The sequence below is a fragment of the Naegleria fowleri genome (assembly GCF_008403515.1).
Source record: "Naegleria fowleri strain ATCC 30894 chromosome Unknown tig1, whole genome shotgun sequence".
NCBI classification, from domain to species: domain Eukaryota; phylum Heterolobosea; class Eutetramitea; order Acrasida; family Naegleriidae; genus Naegleria; species Naegleria fowleri.
In genome coordinates this window covers 461,059-480,487 of record NW_025407933.1, presented here as the reverse complement: position 1 = coordinate 480,487, position 19,429 = coordinate 461,059, and the positions used below count along the sequence as shown (strand labels likewise).

Below are 19,429 nucleotides of genomic sequence, written 5' to 3'. Positions count from 1 at the left end.
CCTTCAGGTTGTGCCTGTCATTTCGTTTAAATTAGAAAGAGTTTATTGCTATTACTACTAGTGATGTGACACAAAGTGGTCTTGTATCATTCTTAATAGGTAGTAGGTGCATCCAGACTCACCGCGTGTCTTTAAAAAACAATTTGATTCATTAGGAACAAACAAATCAATATCACAATTCCACCATAATTGAAGGACATGGCAACTGGAGCAGCAGAAAATCGAGCATTTCTAACAGTCAAAATAGCCTTTTGTCCTCTATTGGAGAAGTTATTGTTTCTGGTGGACATGTAATAGAATTTACCAGAAGCATACATCTTGACCAAACCAGCATCAAAGTATGGTCCATAAGGAGTATTAGCAAGTTTACCACAATTTTGATCATCCAATTCAGCTGCAGCAGTGTTTTGGTTATTCTTTGCCAAGAGTTGAGCCTTAGAGAGACAAGCCTTTGGATTCGTGGTTGAGTTATCGTAAATATTTTGACCTAAAAAGGCTAATTTGTGAACCAAATCCTTATCGACTTTACCATCTTCAGTCAAGAACATGGTAATACCACTGAATGGACGAGGAGTATTCAAACCAGCAACATCCATTTGAACAATGTTAGAACGATCAGCACGATAACCACCTTGAGCTGGATCCTCTGGACCTCCTTCTGCATTGTTTGGAGTACGATTAGGATTGTAATCAGAACCAGTCCATTGCATGTGAATCAAATCATCTCCATTGACTTCCAAATTAGTTGGTACAAAGTCATACTCCACACTTGGATACACATTGACAATGTTACCTCTCTTACCACGAACATTCAAATTGTGAATGGTCACATAGGATGGAACATTTTGTGGTCGTTCCTTAATGGCAAAGACATAACTTCGATCTTGGAAAGTTCTACCATATTGATTGGTATTGACAGCAAGATGGAGAGGATGATCATAACCAAATTCAGTCCATGGATCTTGACGGATTGGAGTCATGGATGGAGTCTTGGAAGTGACACCAAGATAATTATATCTCCAATCCAAGAAGAAGGGAATTTCAGTGGTGGTAATATTGTAACGGAATCTCAAGACACAATTGTTGTGATGAACCTTATTGGTGAATGGATCCTTTGGCATATCCTTCACGAATGGAATCTTCCACTTGTAAGAGGCCATTTCACCACTTCCATCTGCAGCATTACCCAAGTGATTGTCACGTGAAGCAATCAAAGAAGTGGAGAGACATTCAGGTGGAGGAACACCCCAAGCAGGAACAGTGACCCACTTGTTGTTCATGTTGACACCTTTGGCATCTGTGGCACTCAAACAATCCTTAATATTGTTATATCTCAGATAGGTGGTTTTGGTAGAGTCCCAACATTCACCACGTCCAACTACGTTTTGAGAGTTCTCTTGATACCATTGACACATGGAGGTATTTGAAGTAAAAATAGCAATATCCACCCAAGGAGAGAAGTGCCAATAAGGATAATAGTCATGTTCTTCAGTACATTCGAAACCAAATCTTTCACCACCGTTGTTTTGACGAGTGAAGATGGCACTGTTACCACCCAAACCACGATCAGCAATGTAGAGACCCTTATTACGATCACGAATGGTGCACTTTTTGTAGTTGTCAAATGGTTCATGTTGACCAAATCTCAAATCATTTTGAGTGGATTCCGAAATGGTATCAGTGGCATCGTCATTGGAATCGGTTGGAATACCATCTCTCACAGAGTAATAGTTACCATAGACTTTGTCAGTACCAACCACAGTGTCATTACACATGTATTGAATCACTAATTGACAATAATTGTTATGAGTACCACAAGAGTGTTGGTTTGTCCATTGCAAATACAATTCAGAACCTTCATAATAGTACATGGTTGGAGTTTTCACTTCAGGTCCACCAACTGCACGTGGACAAGCATAGCCACCAGCGGCATTGTTTTCAGAGTTGAAGAGTCTGAGATGTCAAGTGGTGGTGGTAAATGTGTCAAGTGGTGATAATAGTAGTGGTGGTGGCAAGTAAGAGACACGAGCAAGCGACCAAGGTAGGAGTGATGGAAGATGGTCAATAAATATTGACGTATCATTAATCGAACAACAACAATCGAGAATAAAAACGAAGACAACCACAACGACGGACATCAGGTTCACATCCAAAGGAGAAGGGTGTGTGCGGTGAGTGACCACAACACGACCAACAACAACAACACCACAGTCATCGCGGTGAGAGAATCATCCAATAACAGTTGTGTTGATTCGAAATGGTATAAAAAAACAAGTCAAGTAATAACAAGTCCAAAGTTAATGTTCATCATGTGTGATGAATGGTTAATTACAACAAGAACATTCGCATCATCGTTCACTGTTCAGAACACTCACCTGTTACCATTTCTACGGTTAGCATCTCTTTCGCAATTTCTGTCATTGCTTCCTCTTGGGTTATGAACGTATAGATCGCACTTGACAAGTGAGAGGATGGCCAATGTCAATGCGAGTGCAGCAATAACCGCAATCTTTGAAGTTGACTGTGTCATCTTCGTTGTTTTTGTGATTTTTTTTGTGCTGGATGGTGATAGCAAATGTCTTCCTTGTTGCACTTGCAGTGTTGTCTGTCTGTCTGTCTGTCTGTTTGATCATCAGCGAATCACGATGATCGACATGTGATTTAATCAAAGAAACCGATTGGATGCTTTCACACCTCAAGGGTGAGGATCAAATGATTGGGATAAATCAGGTGAATATTGCGCACATAAAAGCTCATCTATTGACTGTTAACAAATAACAACAACAACAACAGGATTTCCCTCACCCTTGTCATGAACTCTTCACCATTAACTACAGTTGTTGCAGTGGTGGTGGTGGTGGTGGTATTATTGAATTGACTGACTCTTTAAGATCAAGTGAGAGCAATCTTCTCTGTGATCATCAACAACGGAAAGACAAGCTTGGAACAGTCGAACAGTCCACATGTGTCTCATATGGTCGAGTATCTCTGAAATATTTAATGATGATCTGAAGAAAGAAGACAAGAAATATCCAAAAATGAAATCTTCACAGCCTAATTTGTTTGTGGTAGTGTTGGTGAACTGTCTGTGGCAATTTATTTTCATTCTCAACCGTACAAGGTGGAAAATACAGGTTCAAAAATTGCGCAGATCCCTTAATGCAATAGTAAAGTGTAAGAGTAGAACACTGAGTCGCCTCATGGGCTCATCACTTGTCAAGTTCAAAAGGATAAATTTAATGATTCGTGGAAATTATGAAGTTGGCCAACAGCAACACGACAACCTTGTGTATTGCTGGTTGGGAATTGAATGACAATTCAATGCTGAATGACAGGTGTGTGAAATCAAAGGATGAGTTGAAATCTTGTTAGAATCGGTTCGCCATCTCAACTTGTGTATCTTCTTCTTCACCCAGTGATGATGACTCCACATAGAAAGCACTCCTTCTGAAATTCTCCAACATGTTCAACCTTTAAATCTCATCATCATCATCACGATGATGATTGAATATTCAAACCATTGTTATTCCTTTTTCTTTCGAGATGATTTGATAAACAATTCCTCATTCACTAAAAATCTTTTAGGCTTCATCATGGCAAAGATATAGGGAAGAATTAACCATGGAATTGAAATGAGACACCAATAGGATGGAATTTCATGAATAATACCACCCACTTGAAGAGTAATGACAAGAGCTACTAACCATCCCATCACCACAGAACTTGCAACCACCCAATTCTTACCAAGGAAATCATTATTTGGAACTGAATGTCTAAATAAGTGTGGAGTGACTGTTTGAATGAGCCACACATACCAACTAATACCATGACCCCACAAGGGATGATAGGGAAACATCCAGTAGAGATGATTAGGACCTTGATAGGAACACAGAACAGGATGAACATTTTGAATTTCAATACCCAATAAATGACCACCAATGCCACCGGTACGATTACAACTACGATTACAACTACTGCTACTACTACAACTGCTACAACTACTACTACTACTACTGGTGAATGTCGAAAACGACTCTTCTTCCTTCATCATCATGGACTCCAAACCAAAACCTCCCACATGATAATATCCCAACAGTAACGAGATGGTTGCTACAAGAAATGTTACAAATGAAGAAAAGAGAGCATATCTCATGGCAGATCTTCCTTTTCTTGTATTCTTCAAACACCAATAATTATGAGCGATGGGTTGAGTCCAAATCAATACATGTGCAAGAATGGTTAATATCACATTGTGACTGGTACCACAAGTACCTTCAATACCAAACACATATTGCATGAATTGCAACAACTCCATGAGTGTGTAAGACAAGTACAACAATACTTGAGAGAACATGCGTCCACGATGTTCTTTTTGTTGAATGTTATGCATTCTTCTCACTTGATCAAGAGTCATGACCAATCCTATCAAGAAGAAGGAACAAGAGCTTGTTTTTGACCAACACATTTTTTTAGGATTGAGAAAGAATATATCCCATGATGATCATGAGGAGGATAATATTCGGTGGTTCTGTTGGTGATAATGCAAGAGAATATTCGGAGAGAATCTTTTTGTGAGAGTTCTCAAAGTTGTTGAACCCAGAGAAAGTATCTTTTTCTCCATATAGCTCTTGGCTAACAAAAAGATAGACCTTTTTCATCTCAGTCTTGACAACAATATCCACCGCAAATGCATCATCAAAACAGATCTCATAAGAGCAAAGAAAGAACTAATGATTAAACATCTATGCTTTCTCCAGGTGACCATTATTTGTCGAGTCTTTGTTCGTTCATTAACTAATCATTACTGGGTTATATAACAGAATTGGAATCACAAAACGCGAGATAATTAAAGCTACTAAAGCAAAACGCATTAACACGAAATTTGATATATTGGAACAACCATTATTCCAGGGACTTATCATCTGTAACTATCTAATTATCCTTAGCTATCTTATTCATTAACCAAATTCTTGATTCATTTCCCTTGAGTTTATTTTAATCACTTAATTCATTTTTATATAATGTAATTATAAAACATTATAATTTTCTTCCAGCATAACTTGTCATTTATAGCAGTAAAATGACTTTAAATATATGAACTAATAATCAATAGAATTTATTATCGGTCGTAAAATGTTAGAAATATACTGTATATTCTTTTACTGCACTAATGGTTTATTAAATAATATATTTAAATCGGATTGATTATTACATATTTGTTGTATTATCAACTTTCAAAAATTAATACAAATCTTTTAAATTAGTTTACTACTTAGTTATATTGGCAGAAAGTTGTATTAATTTTTAAAACAAACTACAATGTATTTAAATTTTTCTCTTTTGTTTATCTTAACATCTTTTGAACTTCCTATTTGTTTTTTATTACAAGAACGTCATTATAACCAACACAATTTTTTCGCCCAGATAGTCGTGTTTTCAAAAATTGAATTTATGGAAAGTTATCATCCTCATCTCATTCCAGATAATATCGGAACTAAAGGAAATAGATATATTTGAAATGTACTTCATGATTGGAACAACAGCTCAAGACTCTCATCAAAGGATTGACAGATATTTGAACGCCAATATTTGGAACATTGTCTCTTGTACGTCCAAGAAATATTGACATGCTGGAAATAAGGGAAAAGTGGTTCACGGATGGCTTCTTCCTCTTTAAAAAAATGTTCTTTCACGAATTTCATGTGATCCTTGTGGCGATGGTGGTGCTTTTGGCCATTCAGTGCTCTCTCACCAACCTTCCATTATCATTAACCTTCCATCATCCTCATCATCCTCATCACCACCACTCCTCATTCATACAAGCCGCCAAGATTGATTACCATCAAGTCCTTGATGATTACATGAAACAACCAACTCCTTCCTATTCCTATCAATATCTCTATCAATATACCAATTCCTATGCCACGATTCATGTTCTCAACATGACAAGTGTGTTTTGGTTAACAAGTAAAGAGATTGGAAGGAGACACGAGTGGTTTCATTACATTGAAATTGCAATTCCACATTCATTAGATAAAAACAAAAAAGAGGGTTTGTTAATGATTACTGGTGGATCACAACAATCATCACCACCACGTGGAGATAGTGAACTTTCCATCATGTCATTTCTCACTCAATCGATATGCTCTGCCATTCATCAAATTCCAAATCAACCCATTGTATTTGAATCAGGTATGATCCTATCATTTTCATTATCTATATTGTGAAATCATTTTTCATATCATTTTTTAAATCATTTTCATTATAAATATTGTGAATGATTAATCAACAATGATTTTTTTAAATCATTTTCATTATATATATATATATTGTGAAATCATATGTGATCACATATGAATGGTCAAATGACATGTACCACAACAGATCCATTGAAAAAGTCACGTGTTGAAGATGGAATTCTTGCATTTGCTTGGGCACACTTTTTAAATCATACCGATGAAACCAATTGGATCCCTCGATTACCAATGGTAAGTTCAATAGTCGTGTTGTTGTTGTTGTCAACACCATTCAATATTATCCATTCAATATTATCCATTCAATATTATCCATTCAATTGGATAAAATTAAAATTATTATTGACAATCTCAAAAGGTCAAATCTTCACTTCTTGCTATGGATACCATTCAAGATTACACTTCTAATCAGATTCCAAATGTCCATATTGAACAATTCACCATTGCTGGTGCTTCTAAAAGAGGATGGACCACATGGTTGGTGGGTGTTGCAGATTTGAAACATCGTGTCAAATCCATCATTCCAATTGTAATTCCTGTTGTAAAAACAAGACAAGTATTAGAACATACTTTTAATTCAATTTGTGGATGGCCAGAAGCAATGAATGATTATGTTCAAGAAGGTATTACTGCACAATTGAATTCTGATGCATTTAAGAAATTGACAGAGGTAAGGAGTTTGAGTGTTTAAGTGTTTGATATTGTAATTTGACATCGACATAAAAATCGATATCAATTGTGTGAATTCTATCCTTCACCATTTCACTTGATCCAACATTTCATTTCACTTGATCCAACATTTCATTTCACTTGATCCAACATTTCATTTGACACTTTGTGAATATGATGAATCTAAAATATCATCATGTGTTTATTATAATATCATATGGTCTTTGACAAAGGTCATTGATCCATTTGAATACAATTCAAGACTCTCCAAAACTAACAAATACATGGTCAATGCAGTTGGTGATCAATTCTTTTGGCCAGATTTATCTCAATTCAGTTACAATGAATTGGATGGTGGTGATGAATATAGACATTTGAGATATGTTCCCAATGCAGATCACTCTCTTGCTGGTACTGATGCATTCATGACCATTGCTGCTTATTATTATGGTGTTTTGAATCGTATTGAAATGCCCATCTATAATTTTACAGCTCAATACGATTCCAATGGTATGCGATTAACTTTAAATATTCGAAATGGAAAGAAACCTACCAGTGTCTTGTTATGGCAAGCATTTAATCCAAAAGCAAGAGATTTTAGAGTTCAAACCATTGGTAACTCGGCATGGAAATCGACACCATTGGTGGTGGATGAAAATTCATTGTCATGGCGTGTCTACATGAAGAATCCTCCAAAGAGTAGTAATAGTAATAATAATAATAATGGTGATGGTGGTACGAGTGGTGGTGGTTATACGGCCTTCATGATTGAAATGACCTTTGATGATTATTTCAAGTTGCCAATACCAGCACCACTCAAATTTACCACAAGTGCCTATATTTTACCACAAACATTTCCATGCAAGTATTGAATGAGCATGAGAACACAGAATTCTGTTGTTGATGGATAAAATTGAGTTTTCAAGTATGGAATCATTCTCTTTTATTTCTTTGGCTTTAGAAATTTGTACTTGAGATTTTCAACATAAAATTCTTCATCATGTAAAAATGGTTCTGGATCAATCATGTTCGAAATGGCCACATACAATCCAGATTCAATCACAGGTTGCAATAGTGAGCATGACCATGAGGAGGATGAGGAGGAGGATGAGGACAATTTAAATGTCATGTATTCTCTCGCATGATTATCCATCTTCATGATTGTATAGAGTGCTTTGGCTAAATATTTGATCGTATCACTGGTAATGATTGAGAGTGGTGGTGATGAGGATGATTGTTGTTGGCGATGTTTCAAATAAATTCGATCCAAACACATCACAATGGCATCTAATAATTGTTTTGAACACTTCTCAGCTTGAACATCTCGATCAAAGAATGGATGTTGAAATTTCAAACACAAATCTTTCAATTTTTGAGAGAGAATTGGTCCATATTGATCTCCAATTCTATAAATATCAAATCTCATATTAAAGACTACACTGGATGCACTGTAGAAACACTTTTCTTCTGAATTGATAAATGTAAAACATTGAATTAAAAAGTTCACCAATGTGCAATAATGTTGTGGTTTGAAATTGACAAAATAATTACAACCATGATTGGTTTTCATGATATGTGAGAGACAAGAATTAATGACAGTAATAGAAAATGTATCGACGGGTGGTGGTGTTGTTGTTGAGGAGGATGAGGAAGATGAGGAGGATCCATGACTACTTGTACACAATTTCACAAATTGATTCATTCGATTCATCAATTCATCCAATAATTTCATTCCACTCACTGTCTTGAATAAATGTTGAACTGCATTCTCATCCAATAAGATTAATCTCAAGACATCAAATGGTGCAATTTTGAACTTGTCAGGTAATGTTTGTACAAGTAAATATAATATATCATAAATGGTTGTAAGGAATGATGGAGAGTGAAGTTTCTCAAAGCAGTCAAAACTATTAGTTCCAGTTGTAGTAGTACCAGCAGTACTAGTCGTAGTAGTAGTACCAGTAGTAGTTGTAGTACTAGTAGTACTAGTGTAATATTCTTCAATTTCATCCAATACGTTGGATACTTCTGAGAGAGGTGGAAGAGCATTGTTGACGGTGGTGTTAGAGACAATCTTTGAATATTCTTCTTTCAACTTTTTGATACATCCTTTCAAATTATTGGTAGCTTTCCATACATGATATTGATCAGTGTTATTATTACTACTACTACTACTACAATAGCTCGTACTATTATTAGTGCTATTATGATGACCACCAGAACTATTACCACTCATAGAAAAATCCAATGTTGTTCTTGTCAATGCTGGAACGAGAGTAGGATGAGCATATGTTTGAATCAATCTCTCCACCAATTTCACTTCTGTACTCAATTGTTGTGTCATTAAATCATCCAATACTTGTGATTGAATGACCTCATTAGTACATCTCTTTACGACTTGATACAAATTCTTCATGGTGGGTCGATCTCTAATACACTCTGAACAACATGCTGCAAGGATTGACTCTAAATCTTTAAATAAAGGATTCACACTTGAACTCATGTCTTTCTCACCATATTTATGATCAAAGAATAATTCATAAAAGATGGCACCCAATGAATAGATATCACTCTCTTCACACAGAGCATCATAACCATACTGTTTAACTTCAGGTGATGTGTAGTAATCATCATCATCGTGGTTGTCATCATCATTCTTTGAGTGAGGTTGTTGAGGTTGTTGATTCTTTGAGTTATTATTCTTTGAGTGAAGTTGTTGAGGTTGTTGATTCTCATGATCATTCTTAAATCTATTCAATAATGGAAATGCATAATCTAATACAAGGCATGTTTTAGTAGGCTCTTTAAATCTACTTGTGATTGGTCTTATATTACCATGAACAATACCACATGAGTGGAGAATGTAAATGGAAGAGATTAATTTCAATGCTGTTCCAAATTTCATTTGAATGCCACGTGTCAAACGCCTATCCATAAAAAATTTAAGAGAATTCGTTTCAATATATTCAACATTGGAGGATACTATGAGTCGAATCTTATTGGATGATTCTAATTCAAAATCAATCATTTTACAAAACATGTCATGTCGATGTGGATTATTTTTGAACTTGTTACAATTCAACATGTAAGCCGATGGTAAATATTTTTTCAAATGATAAAATCTTTGATAGAATTTGATGAGATTATTTTTAGAGAATTCACTCATGTGATGGTGGTCCATGTGGTGATGGTGTGGATAGGGTTGGTTCATAATAGTAGTAGTACCATTCTTATTGTCCATAGTAGTAGTCATGGATGTTGAATTATGACTCTTGTTCCTTGTACTCATAGTAATCATTGGAATGACATTTTTAAATGTAAATCTCAATACTTCATGTTGAAGATAGTATCCAATTTGTATTTTTGGTAATAATACCATTGAATGACTTCTTGAATCTAATTTAAAACACATCGTTTTGTGTTTCTTTGCTTTCATTTCATTACAATAGATAGATCCTATCAAATCACACACGTGTTGAGCACTCACTCCACTCACATCACACAATGTTGCATCACAATTAGGATGATTCATTAATAATTTAGATAAATGATGAGTACCACATAGATTTGAAAGATAGAGTGGTGTTCTTCCAAATACATCTTGTGCATTGACATTGAAAGATGGTACTTTTAACAATTCTCTAAACATGGCAACTAATTTTAAATTCTGTGAATCAGTGAGATAGTATTGTTCAATAATGAAATGAGCACATGTTCTACCCGTATAGATACATGATTGATTGGCATTGATATTCGGATGAGAAAGTAATTTCATAAATAATTCCATATTTAGAGCATAGACACAATCAAGTAATGGAAATGATAAACAATGTGCTTGAAGTCCACCTCTAATTTGTAAATGTTGAATATTGAGATTGACATTTGCTCCAGAATCAATGAGTAGTTGAAAGATTTGACTCATAATGAGATGAGCAGAATTGGATAATGACTTGTCATGATGACTACTAATATTACGCATGATTAATTCCATCACAGGAGAAGAAGATTCATGTACTCGTACACGATGATGACGAGTATTATTATTATTAGTACTACTCATGTCATCATGGTCTTCATCGTCTTCAAAGGATGGATCAGTGCTATCACCATCAATACCACCACCAATATCACCACTACTACTACTACCATAGATACATAATTGAAGAGGTGTCATATTTAAGAGTGGACTTGAGTGAACTTTGGTTTCAGAACCACTAGAACTATTATTAGGACTACCATAAATGGTAGTAGTATCCGTGGAACTATTTAAATGATACACACTCGTTTCATCATACATGGTTACTCCTCGATAATCAGGTGACATTCCTGCTCTCAACAAGTATTGTATGGTTTTTTGATCACCTTGTAATACTCCTCTAATTAAATAATTCACTTGATAATCCAATGTATAATCAGCTCCATAATTCAATAATAGAGAAATACATTCATGATGTGAAAATAGACATGCATAGAAGAGTGGTGTTAAATTCTTTTCATCCTTTTCATTGACATTAAATAAATTGGATTTCAATAAGAGTTCACATGTTTGATAAGCATTCTCTTTTGCTGCTACAATGAGTGCATTCTGAGAAAATCGATTCTTCAAATGAATGTCCATAATTGAGACATAACATTGATTAGGATCTAAAATTGTAGAAACAATGGAATGTCTATTCTTTCTACATGCCATAAGAAATGCAGTCTCTTGATCATTGTTTTTAGTGTTACACCATGATTTGTAACGTTCTTCATCTTCATCCAATTTCAAAGCACATGCAATAAAGTAAGATTCAAATATTGCCTTATTACCCCTTCCCATAGCAATGGCATGAAGAATTGTTTCTGAATTGTTATTCTTTTCAAAAAGAGAAATATCATCTTGTTGAATGAGTAAATCAAAACAATCCACACTATCTCCCATTGCTGCATAGAAGAGTGGAGTATTACCCAAGTGATCATTTTGATTCAATAAAGAGTTTGATATCTTTCGGTGATGATGTGGTGATTCACCACCTGTACAAGGAGTCGTACTACTTCTATGAATGGTAGTCGATACTCCTCCAGGAGTGGTACCATTACTATATTTAGAACCCACAGGACCCTCCTCCTCATCATCATCCATTGCTGAATTGAAATAATTCAATAAAAGATTCAAACATGCCAATTGAGAGTGTAGTGCTGCCAAATGCAAAACATTCATACCCATGTTATTGACTGTATCTATACTAAATGCATAGGGAATGGTCAAGAGTGCTTGTAACTTTTCAACTTGACCTAATTTGGCACTTGAAAGAAAGGTTGTTTCGAGACTCACTTTACGCGATGAGTTCGACTCGACTCGATGATTCATTGGTTGAGCCATAAAATAACTCTTCAAGGCTTCACCAAGTTCATAATTTGAGGCTTCCAAATAAAATTGAGCCTCTTGCTCATTGCTCTCTGTAATGATACAAAATCTACGAATCATACTACTTTCATTCTGTTTTTGAGTACGCATTCGAATATAGACTGGATCATGTTCAGGTTTGATTAAATACTTGTCTCTTGTACAAACAAAATAACATTCTGTCTTTTTCAATTCATGTCTTTCTAATTCAATAGTATCTATAATCACATGATTGGGATAGGACATGAAATTAATACCATTATGAACACATTCTTTGAAAGTTGGAACATGATAGTAGAAGAGAGACAAGTCATTGGGTAGACCACTCCATTGTCTGACTTTGAATTCATCGAGAGGAAGTGGGAATTCTCTCCATTTACGACGAATGATGGGTCCATGAGGATGATCCATGTTGGTGTTGGTGGTGTTGCCATCATCTTCCTCATCATCAATAATACTTTTAAGTGTGGCTGCTGTTCGTGTCCTGTTACTACTAGTAGTAGTAGTAGTAGAGTGAGAGTGAGATGATGATGGATGAGGAGAAGCCTCATAGCACACCACCAATACCACAAAATTTGAATGTCTATTTTTGATCTGAGTGAAGGAGTTTCTGGAAGTGGAGGATGATCGGGTTGGTGGTGTGGACCATGCTGCACTCGTACTCTTCAGAGAGGAGGAGGAGGAGGAGGAGGATGGTAATTCAAGTATTGGATGGTTATTATTTTGGTGATTCATTGATCTCTCAGTGGTGATGATGATGATGGAAATGTAATAATTTGGAAAGGTATAATATGGATTCAATTATAATATAAATAATATTGAATGCTATCACAATGAGGGTGAGTTGTAGGTGTCGTCAATGAACAGTTGTTTTGTCGTATCAACGTTGTTTTGTGAAGAATAAAAGATTTAAATCGGCCAATGAGAAATATTTCAATCGTCGTGAGTGATGGAGTTTCAATGATTTCAATATTGTGATGATAGTAGCACGCACTACTAGTACTGCTCTCTACGGTGGTGGTGATCTTGGGAATTGAGTGATACAGCTCTCTCTTCAAAAGATTGTACCAAGTGAATGTGAGATTGATCACGTTCGAAGAGCCAACAGAAGAGTTTCAATTTTGAATTTTTTCAAGTTCATTGTGACATCAGGAATAAATTTAGATGTTGGTGGTGGTGTCCAACAGCTGTGGTGGAGAATTCTTGTTCACTGGATAATCATTTTCGGGTTTTCTTGATATTCACCAGACAACGAGTTACCTAGTTAAACTTTTGATTTACAGTTCTTGTTTCATGTATGGATGGGAAGTTGGAACAGTTTCAGGCACTCTACACCCAATTGTGTTGGCATTGTGTTTCAGTTTTTCACTAATAGTATTCCTGGAAACACGTGTTTGCAATATTCTTTCCACCAACAAAAAAATACTTGTGCTCTCTCAGCACTCTCAATTCCCGATCGGATCCAATCAATTGATTTTCAAAGCCGTTCTTTTCTTCCCTGTCTATATATAATTGATCATTATCTTTTCATGTTTTTTATTCAACAGTAATAACACTTTAATCATCCCTTACTATTATCCAATAATAATCACAAAAACAAAATGGCTTCCTCTCTTATGGATTTAAAAACCATTACAGCATTATCTATATTTCTAACCACCATTCTCATTGCTCATACAGCAAATCAATACTCTCAATTTTATCTTATTGTCGTTAATTTAATATCATCCAAATTAGGAAAAATAATACTCATCACCGATTTAATTTTATTAATAATATATTTTGGAATGGGATTAGTGAAAATATTTTTCGGATCATTGAGAATTTACGAGCAAGAAATTGTATGGGAGAAGGGATATTTTGCATTAATTGAAACATGTTTAGCAATGACTATATTTAGAGAAGAATTATCAACCAGAATGTTAGCCATGATGATTACATCATTATTTTTAAAGATCTTTCATTGGATTTGTGAATTACGTGTCAAACATGTAAGTTGTAACAATTCCGATGATTGATCATTTTGTATGACTTAATTGTACAATTGACCACTTCATCACTTGACTACTTTTACTACCACCACCACTACAACTACTTTGCAAATCATACCGATACCGCCTTGACAATCACTTGACTACTTCTTCATGATACCTACCTCTACATCAACCATCACTTGACTACTTTTCACATTCATCACCCACCATCACTCACCATTCACTTCAGCTTGAATCTCTTCCACAAACATCCACTTCCACTTTTGCAAGAATCTATTCATGTCTTTTACTTTTACTTTCATGTGATGCATATTTTGCTACTACTCTCTCTATGCATTATCTCAAAGAAGGTGTCACACTTCGTGTTTTGTTTTTGAGTGATTTTTTAATTCTCTCAATCATTGCAATCACTGTGAGTGTGAGATTATGTTTCCATGCATATAATTTATCAAAACAAGATGCAGAAGGAAATAGTGAATGGGAATCAAGAGATGTTTCTGTATTCTATTTAGAGATTACATCCGAGTTATTACAATCGATGGTCTATCTGTCATTCTTTTTAGTCATCATGTCCAAATATGGACTACCTTTCCACTTGTTAAGAAATATTTACATTACCATTGGAAATGTTCGTAAAAAGATTACAGATTTAATTAATTATAGAAGAGCAGCATATACATTGGATCAAAAATTTGAAAATGCAACTCAATCTCAATTAGATGAATATGATGGTGTTTGTGTGGTGTGTCGAGAAGAAATGATCACAAATACTCCACAGAATCCAATTAAGATTTTACCATGTGGACATTTATTCCATTCCAAATGTTTGAGAGGATGTTTAGAGAGATCACAAGAATGTCCAACTTGTCGAAGACCTATTGATGTCTTGTTGAAGGAACAAGAAGAGAGAAGAAATAGAACGAGTAGTAGTGGTACTAATAATGGTAGTAGTACTAATACGACTAATGGTAGACCAAATGTTACTACCACTACTGCCACCATGACTTCTAGTGGTGATGCTAGTGCATCTCTACCCAGTGGTGGTCACACATTGACTACTTCTGCTATTAATAATGGTCTCACATCCAACTTGTTGATGGAGATGAACACTTCTTCTTTAATGATGAATCACCAACAATTACTCAATCACTTGATGAGTGGATTAAATTCCTCTCCTTTGACAACTGATCATGGCACGAATGCAACAAACTCACTCATCAACAACAATGAACAAGTTCAACAAATAATGATTGACATGTATGTGAGATATCTTGAATCAATGAGAGACAATATTAATATTACATTGGAACAATTGAAATCTCTCTCAACTGTGGTTCATCAAGAGTAAAAACTTTTTCAATACTACCATGATGATGATGTTTTCTACTGACGACGACGACGACGACAACAACTAACAGTTCTCTACAAGTTTCGAGAACATTCAATGATGACGTAAGGTGTGTCACACCACACTTTCTTTTATTCATGATTCAAATATTCCATCATTTTATAAGCCAACTCATAAGCATAAAAAGTGACAGCATTTACAGGAAATGCACGAATCACAGTGGGCTTTTGTGAATGAACAACATATTGTGGATGAACCATCACCCATCGCCATCATCATAGTCACAAATATCAACAACAACAACATGTTAATCACCAATCTTGTAACAGAAAAAAGCAAGAATACACTTACCTGAAAACCTCTATACAAATCCCTCAATGAATACTTTTTCAATACCATTCTCATGTTCATATTTCGATCATATCTCACAATGGATTGAATCGAGTCTGTCGGATAGACTAATGCCCAACTTAATGTTCCACTCACACCACCTGAAATGAGTAATGTGAATGCATTGTGTTCAAATTTCAAATCATTCTTTTTTGAGGAGTAGTAATGAGCGAATTGTCTCTTACACCATTCATAAATAAGAAAATAGGAAGAATAAAAAGTCAATTGATGATTCAAACAAGAGACATAACCATGGAACATTCCTCTTGTTTTCCATAACTCTTTCACACAATTCATCACCGTTTGACTTTCACTTCCATTTTTGGTCTGCATTTGGATTTTAATCATTTCAGTTGGAGCTACCACAAAACTAATGGCCAAACCAGAGAATGCACCTGATGCAAATATGGCAGCATATTCTTTCCATGGGCTATATTCATCTCGTAAATTCTCATTCAATGAATAGTTTGAAATCCAATCTTTACAAATTCCAAACGATCCAAATAATACGAAATTACTTGCAAGTTCTCCAATGAGTGGACTTGTTAAACCTCTATAAAGTCCTCTAAAATAATCCCATTTGGTTTTAAATGTTTCATTGAATTGATGATGATTCTCTTGAAATATTTGCACTTTTTCGGAAAATGTTTTCATTGGTCAACCAACCAAACACACCATCATTACCATCCATACAATTATTGTCAAACAACAACAACAGAGAGTCGTTTTTTGAATCAACAACAGCATAGAAAAAGTACAAATAGTTTGAATAATAGAAATCAACGAAAAAGTACAAATAGATCGTTTTTTGAATTTGTTCAACAAGAATGATCGTACCGAATGAAAATTTTGAATGTTGAACAACCAAAACATCAACTATTTGAATTAATGAACCTACTTCTTGTTTTGATGGTATCTAATGGATATCCAACACAAATACCAGCCAATCCTCCAAATGCTCCCGCAACAAATTCTGCAATGGCATGAATTTTCTTTCGTTGTTGTTGAAGAGTGTCCATCGTCACGGAAGTTGTGCCATTATTATTATTATTGTTGTTGTTCATCACTTCATAATGATGAGGAAGAATATGATGATTCACTGCTGTATTCATGTGAGCATCCAAATGATGATGATGATGATGAGAAGGAGGAAGGGAATGATGTGAGGATATTTGTTGTTGTCCTTCTGATGTTGTTGTTGTCACATTTGTGATACTGTGATGGACTTGAGACATTGAACGAACTTGAACAAATGGGTAACAATAAGGAAGAATTGTTGTTATTGTGATGGGGTGATGGGTTGATGTGTTTTTTGTTTGGCGACACAAATTTCTTGTTTGTGACTCAGTGGCGAGACTCATGTGACTCAGTCGGAAAGATTCACTTTCGGAGAATTTGGATAAACAAGTTCAAATGGACATTTCAAAGCACAGACTGTCTTCACTTTGTGTGTGTTGGACTCTGTGGATGATGATTGTGGTGGTAATCACCATGGTGGAGGCTCTTCTTCTCCAAATCTTGGACCAACAATATATGCATTGCCCCAACACCTCATCAACACACGTTAAAATCTTTCAAAAAAAAATTTATGATTAAGGCATTTAATCATGAGCAACCCAACATTAGGCTCCACCATCAATCCAAATACTCCAACCTCTCAAATATCTAAAACTAGTTCAAAATCATTCCTTCCTCCACCCCAACTAATTCCGATTGATTATTATAAAACCCTTGATATTGTAAATAATTTTACAATCCAAATGGTGCAAACGATGAATTCTTTTGCTTTTAGTTGCGAAAGCAAATTATCAAAGGTTTCTTCTCAGATACATCACGTCGAAATTATTTTAGCGTTGTTAGAGAAGAAATTGCATTCTGTGGACGGAATGAAAGAACGGATGGAGCAATGGATGTCTGGAATGAATCATGCCGTACAAGGTTGTAGCAGTAATACTTGTTCTGCTAATGTCACTACACAGCCTACTCCTCCTCCCTCAGCAAGTAACACGACTTGCAATAACATTCCTCCACCACCCTTAACTTCCAATACAGGTGTTCCACCCCCTCCGCCTCCAACATTTTCCAGCAGTATTCCACCTCCTCCACCTGGATCATTATTAATGAGCAATACGGTTCCACCTCCTCCATCTCCTTCATCTGCCACAAACGGGGTTCCACCACCACCAAATCCTTCGACGGTCATGACTGTTCCTATCCCATCCGAAGATTCAAGTGGGGGCAATACTGACATTCCAACCTGCGAGCAAGATCCAAGACTTGCAAATTACTTTCGTCTCCTTAACAAGATTGGTGTACCAAAACCTCAAATTGCAAGAAAGATGGAAATGGATGGTTTGGATCCTAGTCTATTGGACACTCCAAATGCTCCGTCACCACTGGGTGTGTATGTTCCTCCACCAAAGAGCGAATCTGAGAGTGACAACGATGATTCCGATTAAACAAACAAATTATAGAAATTGTGAAATTTTTATGATTTATTGCTTGAGCGCATTTACAACATCTTCTTGACAAGTTGGTTAATGTATTCTTCTCTGTTACCAAATGAACCACCCAAGATGAAGTGCTTCTTGATGGTTTCATAACCACCCTTTGGATGTTGCAACTTGAAAGGCCACAAGAAGTTAGAAGCAGCCTTGAAGTTTGGTCCGACAGTGTAAATTTCGTGAATCAAATCTTCAACGCAGACAATATCTTTAGAACCCAACTTCTCTTCAATTTGAACGTTGCTAGTGATTGGCTTTCTGTCACCATTGATGTTCAAACAACCTCTCTTGTAAATGAGTTGCTTGACAGTGGACAAGGATGGATATCCCCAAGCAACGAATGGCTCGACGAGCTTCAACAAGTTGAGAGTTGCCTTGTTCAATCTAACAAAGACACCATTGTTAATTTGTCTGAGTCTCAAAAGTTGGAGAGCCTTCTTGACCTTTGGAGCAACACTCTTAATACCTCTGATTCTAATGACAAAGGCCAATTTAGCTTGTGGTTCAACGTACAAAGAACCAATCTTGGCAGCTTGGTCGTGAGCAGCTTTAATGTTAGCTTCCTTTTGTTTATATTCCTTGGCGAACTTTTCAGCTCTCTTCAAAGCCTTCTTTCTCAAAGCGAGGAGCTTCTTCTTTCTTTCGAAAGCGAGCTTGGATCTTTCCTCAGTGTGAGCTTGGAGTCTCTTTCTTCTCTTCAAAACAGTTTCTGGAGCAGGTTTTGAAGTACGAACGTTCTCGATACTGACGACCATTGTTTTTCTACTTAATGTCAGCAAATGAATATTTTTGAAGATGAATCAAACGAGAATGACTTACGATGTGATTTTGGCGTATTTTTTTTTCGACAAAATTTTTCAATAAATTGGTCAACCGAAACGTCT

The 19,429-nt window shown here is 35.7% G+C and overlaps 8 protein-coding genes across 8 annotated transcripts; 3 read left to right on the top strand and 5 right to left on the bottom strand.

Annotated features, from left to right (window-relative positions):
* Positions 1-131: 131 nt before the first annotated feature.
* FDP41_000209 (uncharacterized protein) lies at positions 132-2,530 on the bottom strand (the record flags this gene model as incomplete). The annotated part of the gene is made up of 2 exons (XM_044705246.1): positions 132-1,953; positions 2,376-2,530. The coding sequence occupies 2 exons, from the start codon at positions 2,528-2,530 to the stop codon at positions 132-134; spliced, it is 1,977 nt and encodes a 658-aa protein (XP_044569883.1).
* A 993-nt stretch (positions 2,531-3,523) lies between these two features.
* Positions 3,524-4,465, bottom strand: FDP41_000208 (uncharacterized protein; the record flags this gene model as incomplete). Its single annotated transcript, XM_044705235.1, has 1 exon — positions 3,524-4,465. One exon carries the CDS (start codon positions 4,463-4,465, stop codon positions 3,524-3,526), a length of 942 nt encoding a protein of 313 aa, XP_044569882.1.
* Positions 4,466-5,681: 1,216 nt separating this feature from the next.
* On the top strand, positions 5,682-7,795 carry FDP41_000207 (uncharacterized protein; the record flags this gene model as incomplete). The annotated part of the gene is made up of 4 exons (XM_044705224.1): positions 5,682-6,192; positions 6,385-6,488; positions 6,613-6,924; positions 7,157-7,795. 4 exons carry the CDS (start codon positions 5,682-5,684, stop codon positions 7,793-7,795), a joined length of 1,566 nt encoding a protein of 521 aa, XP_044569881.1.
* Positions 7,796-7,866: 71 nt separating this feature from the next.
* On the bottom strand, positions 7,867-13,044 carry FDP41_000206 (uncharacterized protein; the record flags this gene model as incomplete). Its single annotated transcript, XM_044705213.1, has 1 exon — positions 7,867-13,044. The coding sequence occupies one exon, from the start codon at positions 13,042-13,044 to the stop codon at positions 7,867-7,869; it is 5,178 nt and encodes a 1,725-aa protein (XP_044569880.1).
* Positions 13,045-13,910: 866 nt separating this feature from the next.
* Positions 13,911-15,651, top strand: FDP41_000205 (uncharacterized protein; the record flags this gene model as incomplete). The annotated part of the gene is made up of 2 exons (XM_044705202.1): positions 13,911-14,300; positions 14,533-15,651. The coding sequence occupies 2 exons, from the start codon at positions 13,911-13,913 to the stop codon at positions 15,649-15,651; spliced, it is 1,509 nt and encodes a 502-aa protein (XP_044569879.1).
* A 131-nt stretch (positions 15,652-15,782) lies between these two features.
* On the bottom strand, positions 15,783-17,276 carry FDP41_000204 (uncharacterized protein; the record flags this gene model as incomplete). The annotated part of the gene is made up of 3 exons (XM_044705191.1): positions 15,783-15,875; positions 16,003-16,673; positions 16,940-17,276. The coding sequence occupies 3 exons, from the start codon at positions 17,274-17,276 to the stop codon at positions 15,783-15,785; spliced, it is 1,101 nt and encodes a 366-aa protein (XP_044569878.1).
* A 372-nt stretch (positions 17,277-17,648) lies between these two features.
* On the top strand, positions 17,649-18,500 carry FDP41_000203 (uncharacterized protein; the record flags this gene model as incomplete). Its single annotated transcript, XM_044705180.1, has 1 exon — positions 17,649-18,500. One exon carries the CDS (start codon positions 17,649-17,651, stop codon positions 18,498-18,500), a length of 852 nt encoding a protein of 283 aa, XP_044569877.1.
* Positions 18,501-18,553: 53 nt separating this feature from the next.
* FDP41_000202 (uncharacterized protein) lies at positions 18,554-19,300 on the bottom strand (the record flags this gene model as incomplete). Its single annotated transcript, XM_044705169.1, has 1 exon — positions 18,554-19,300. One exon carries the CDS (start codon positions 19,298-19,300, stop codon positions 18,554-18,556), a length of 747 nt encoding a protein of 248 aa, XP_044569876.1.
* Positions 19,301-19,429: the final 129 nt, after the last annotated feature.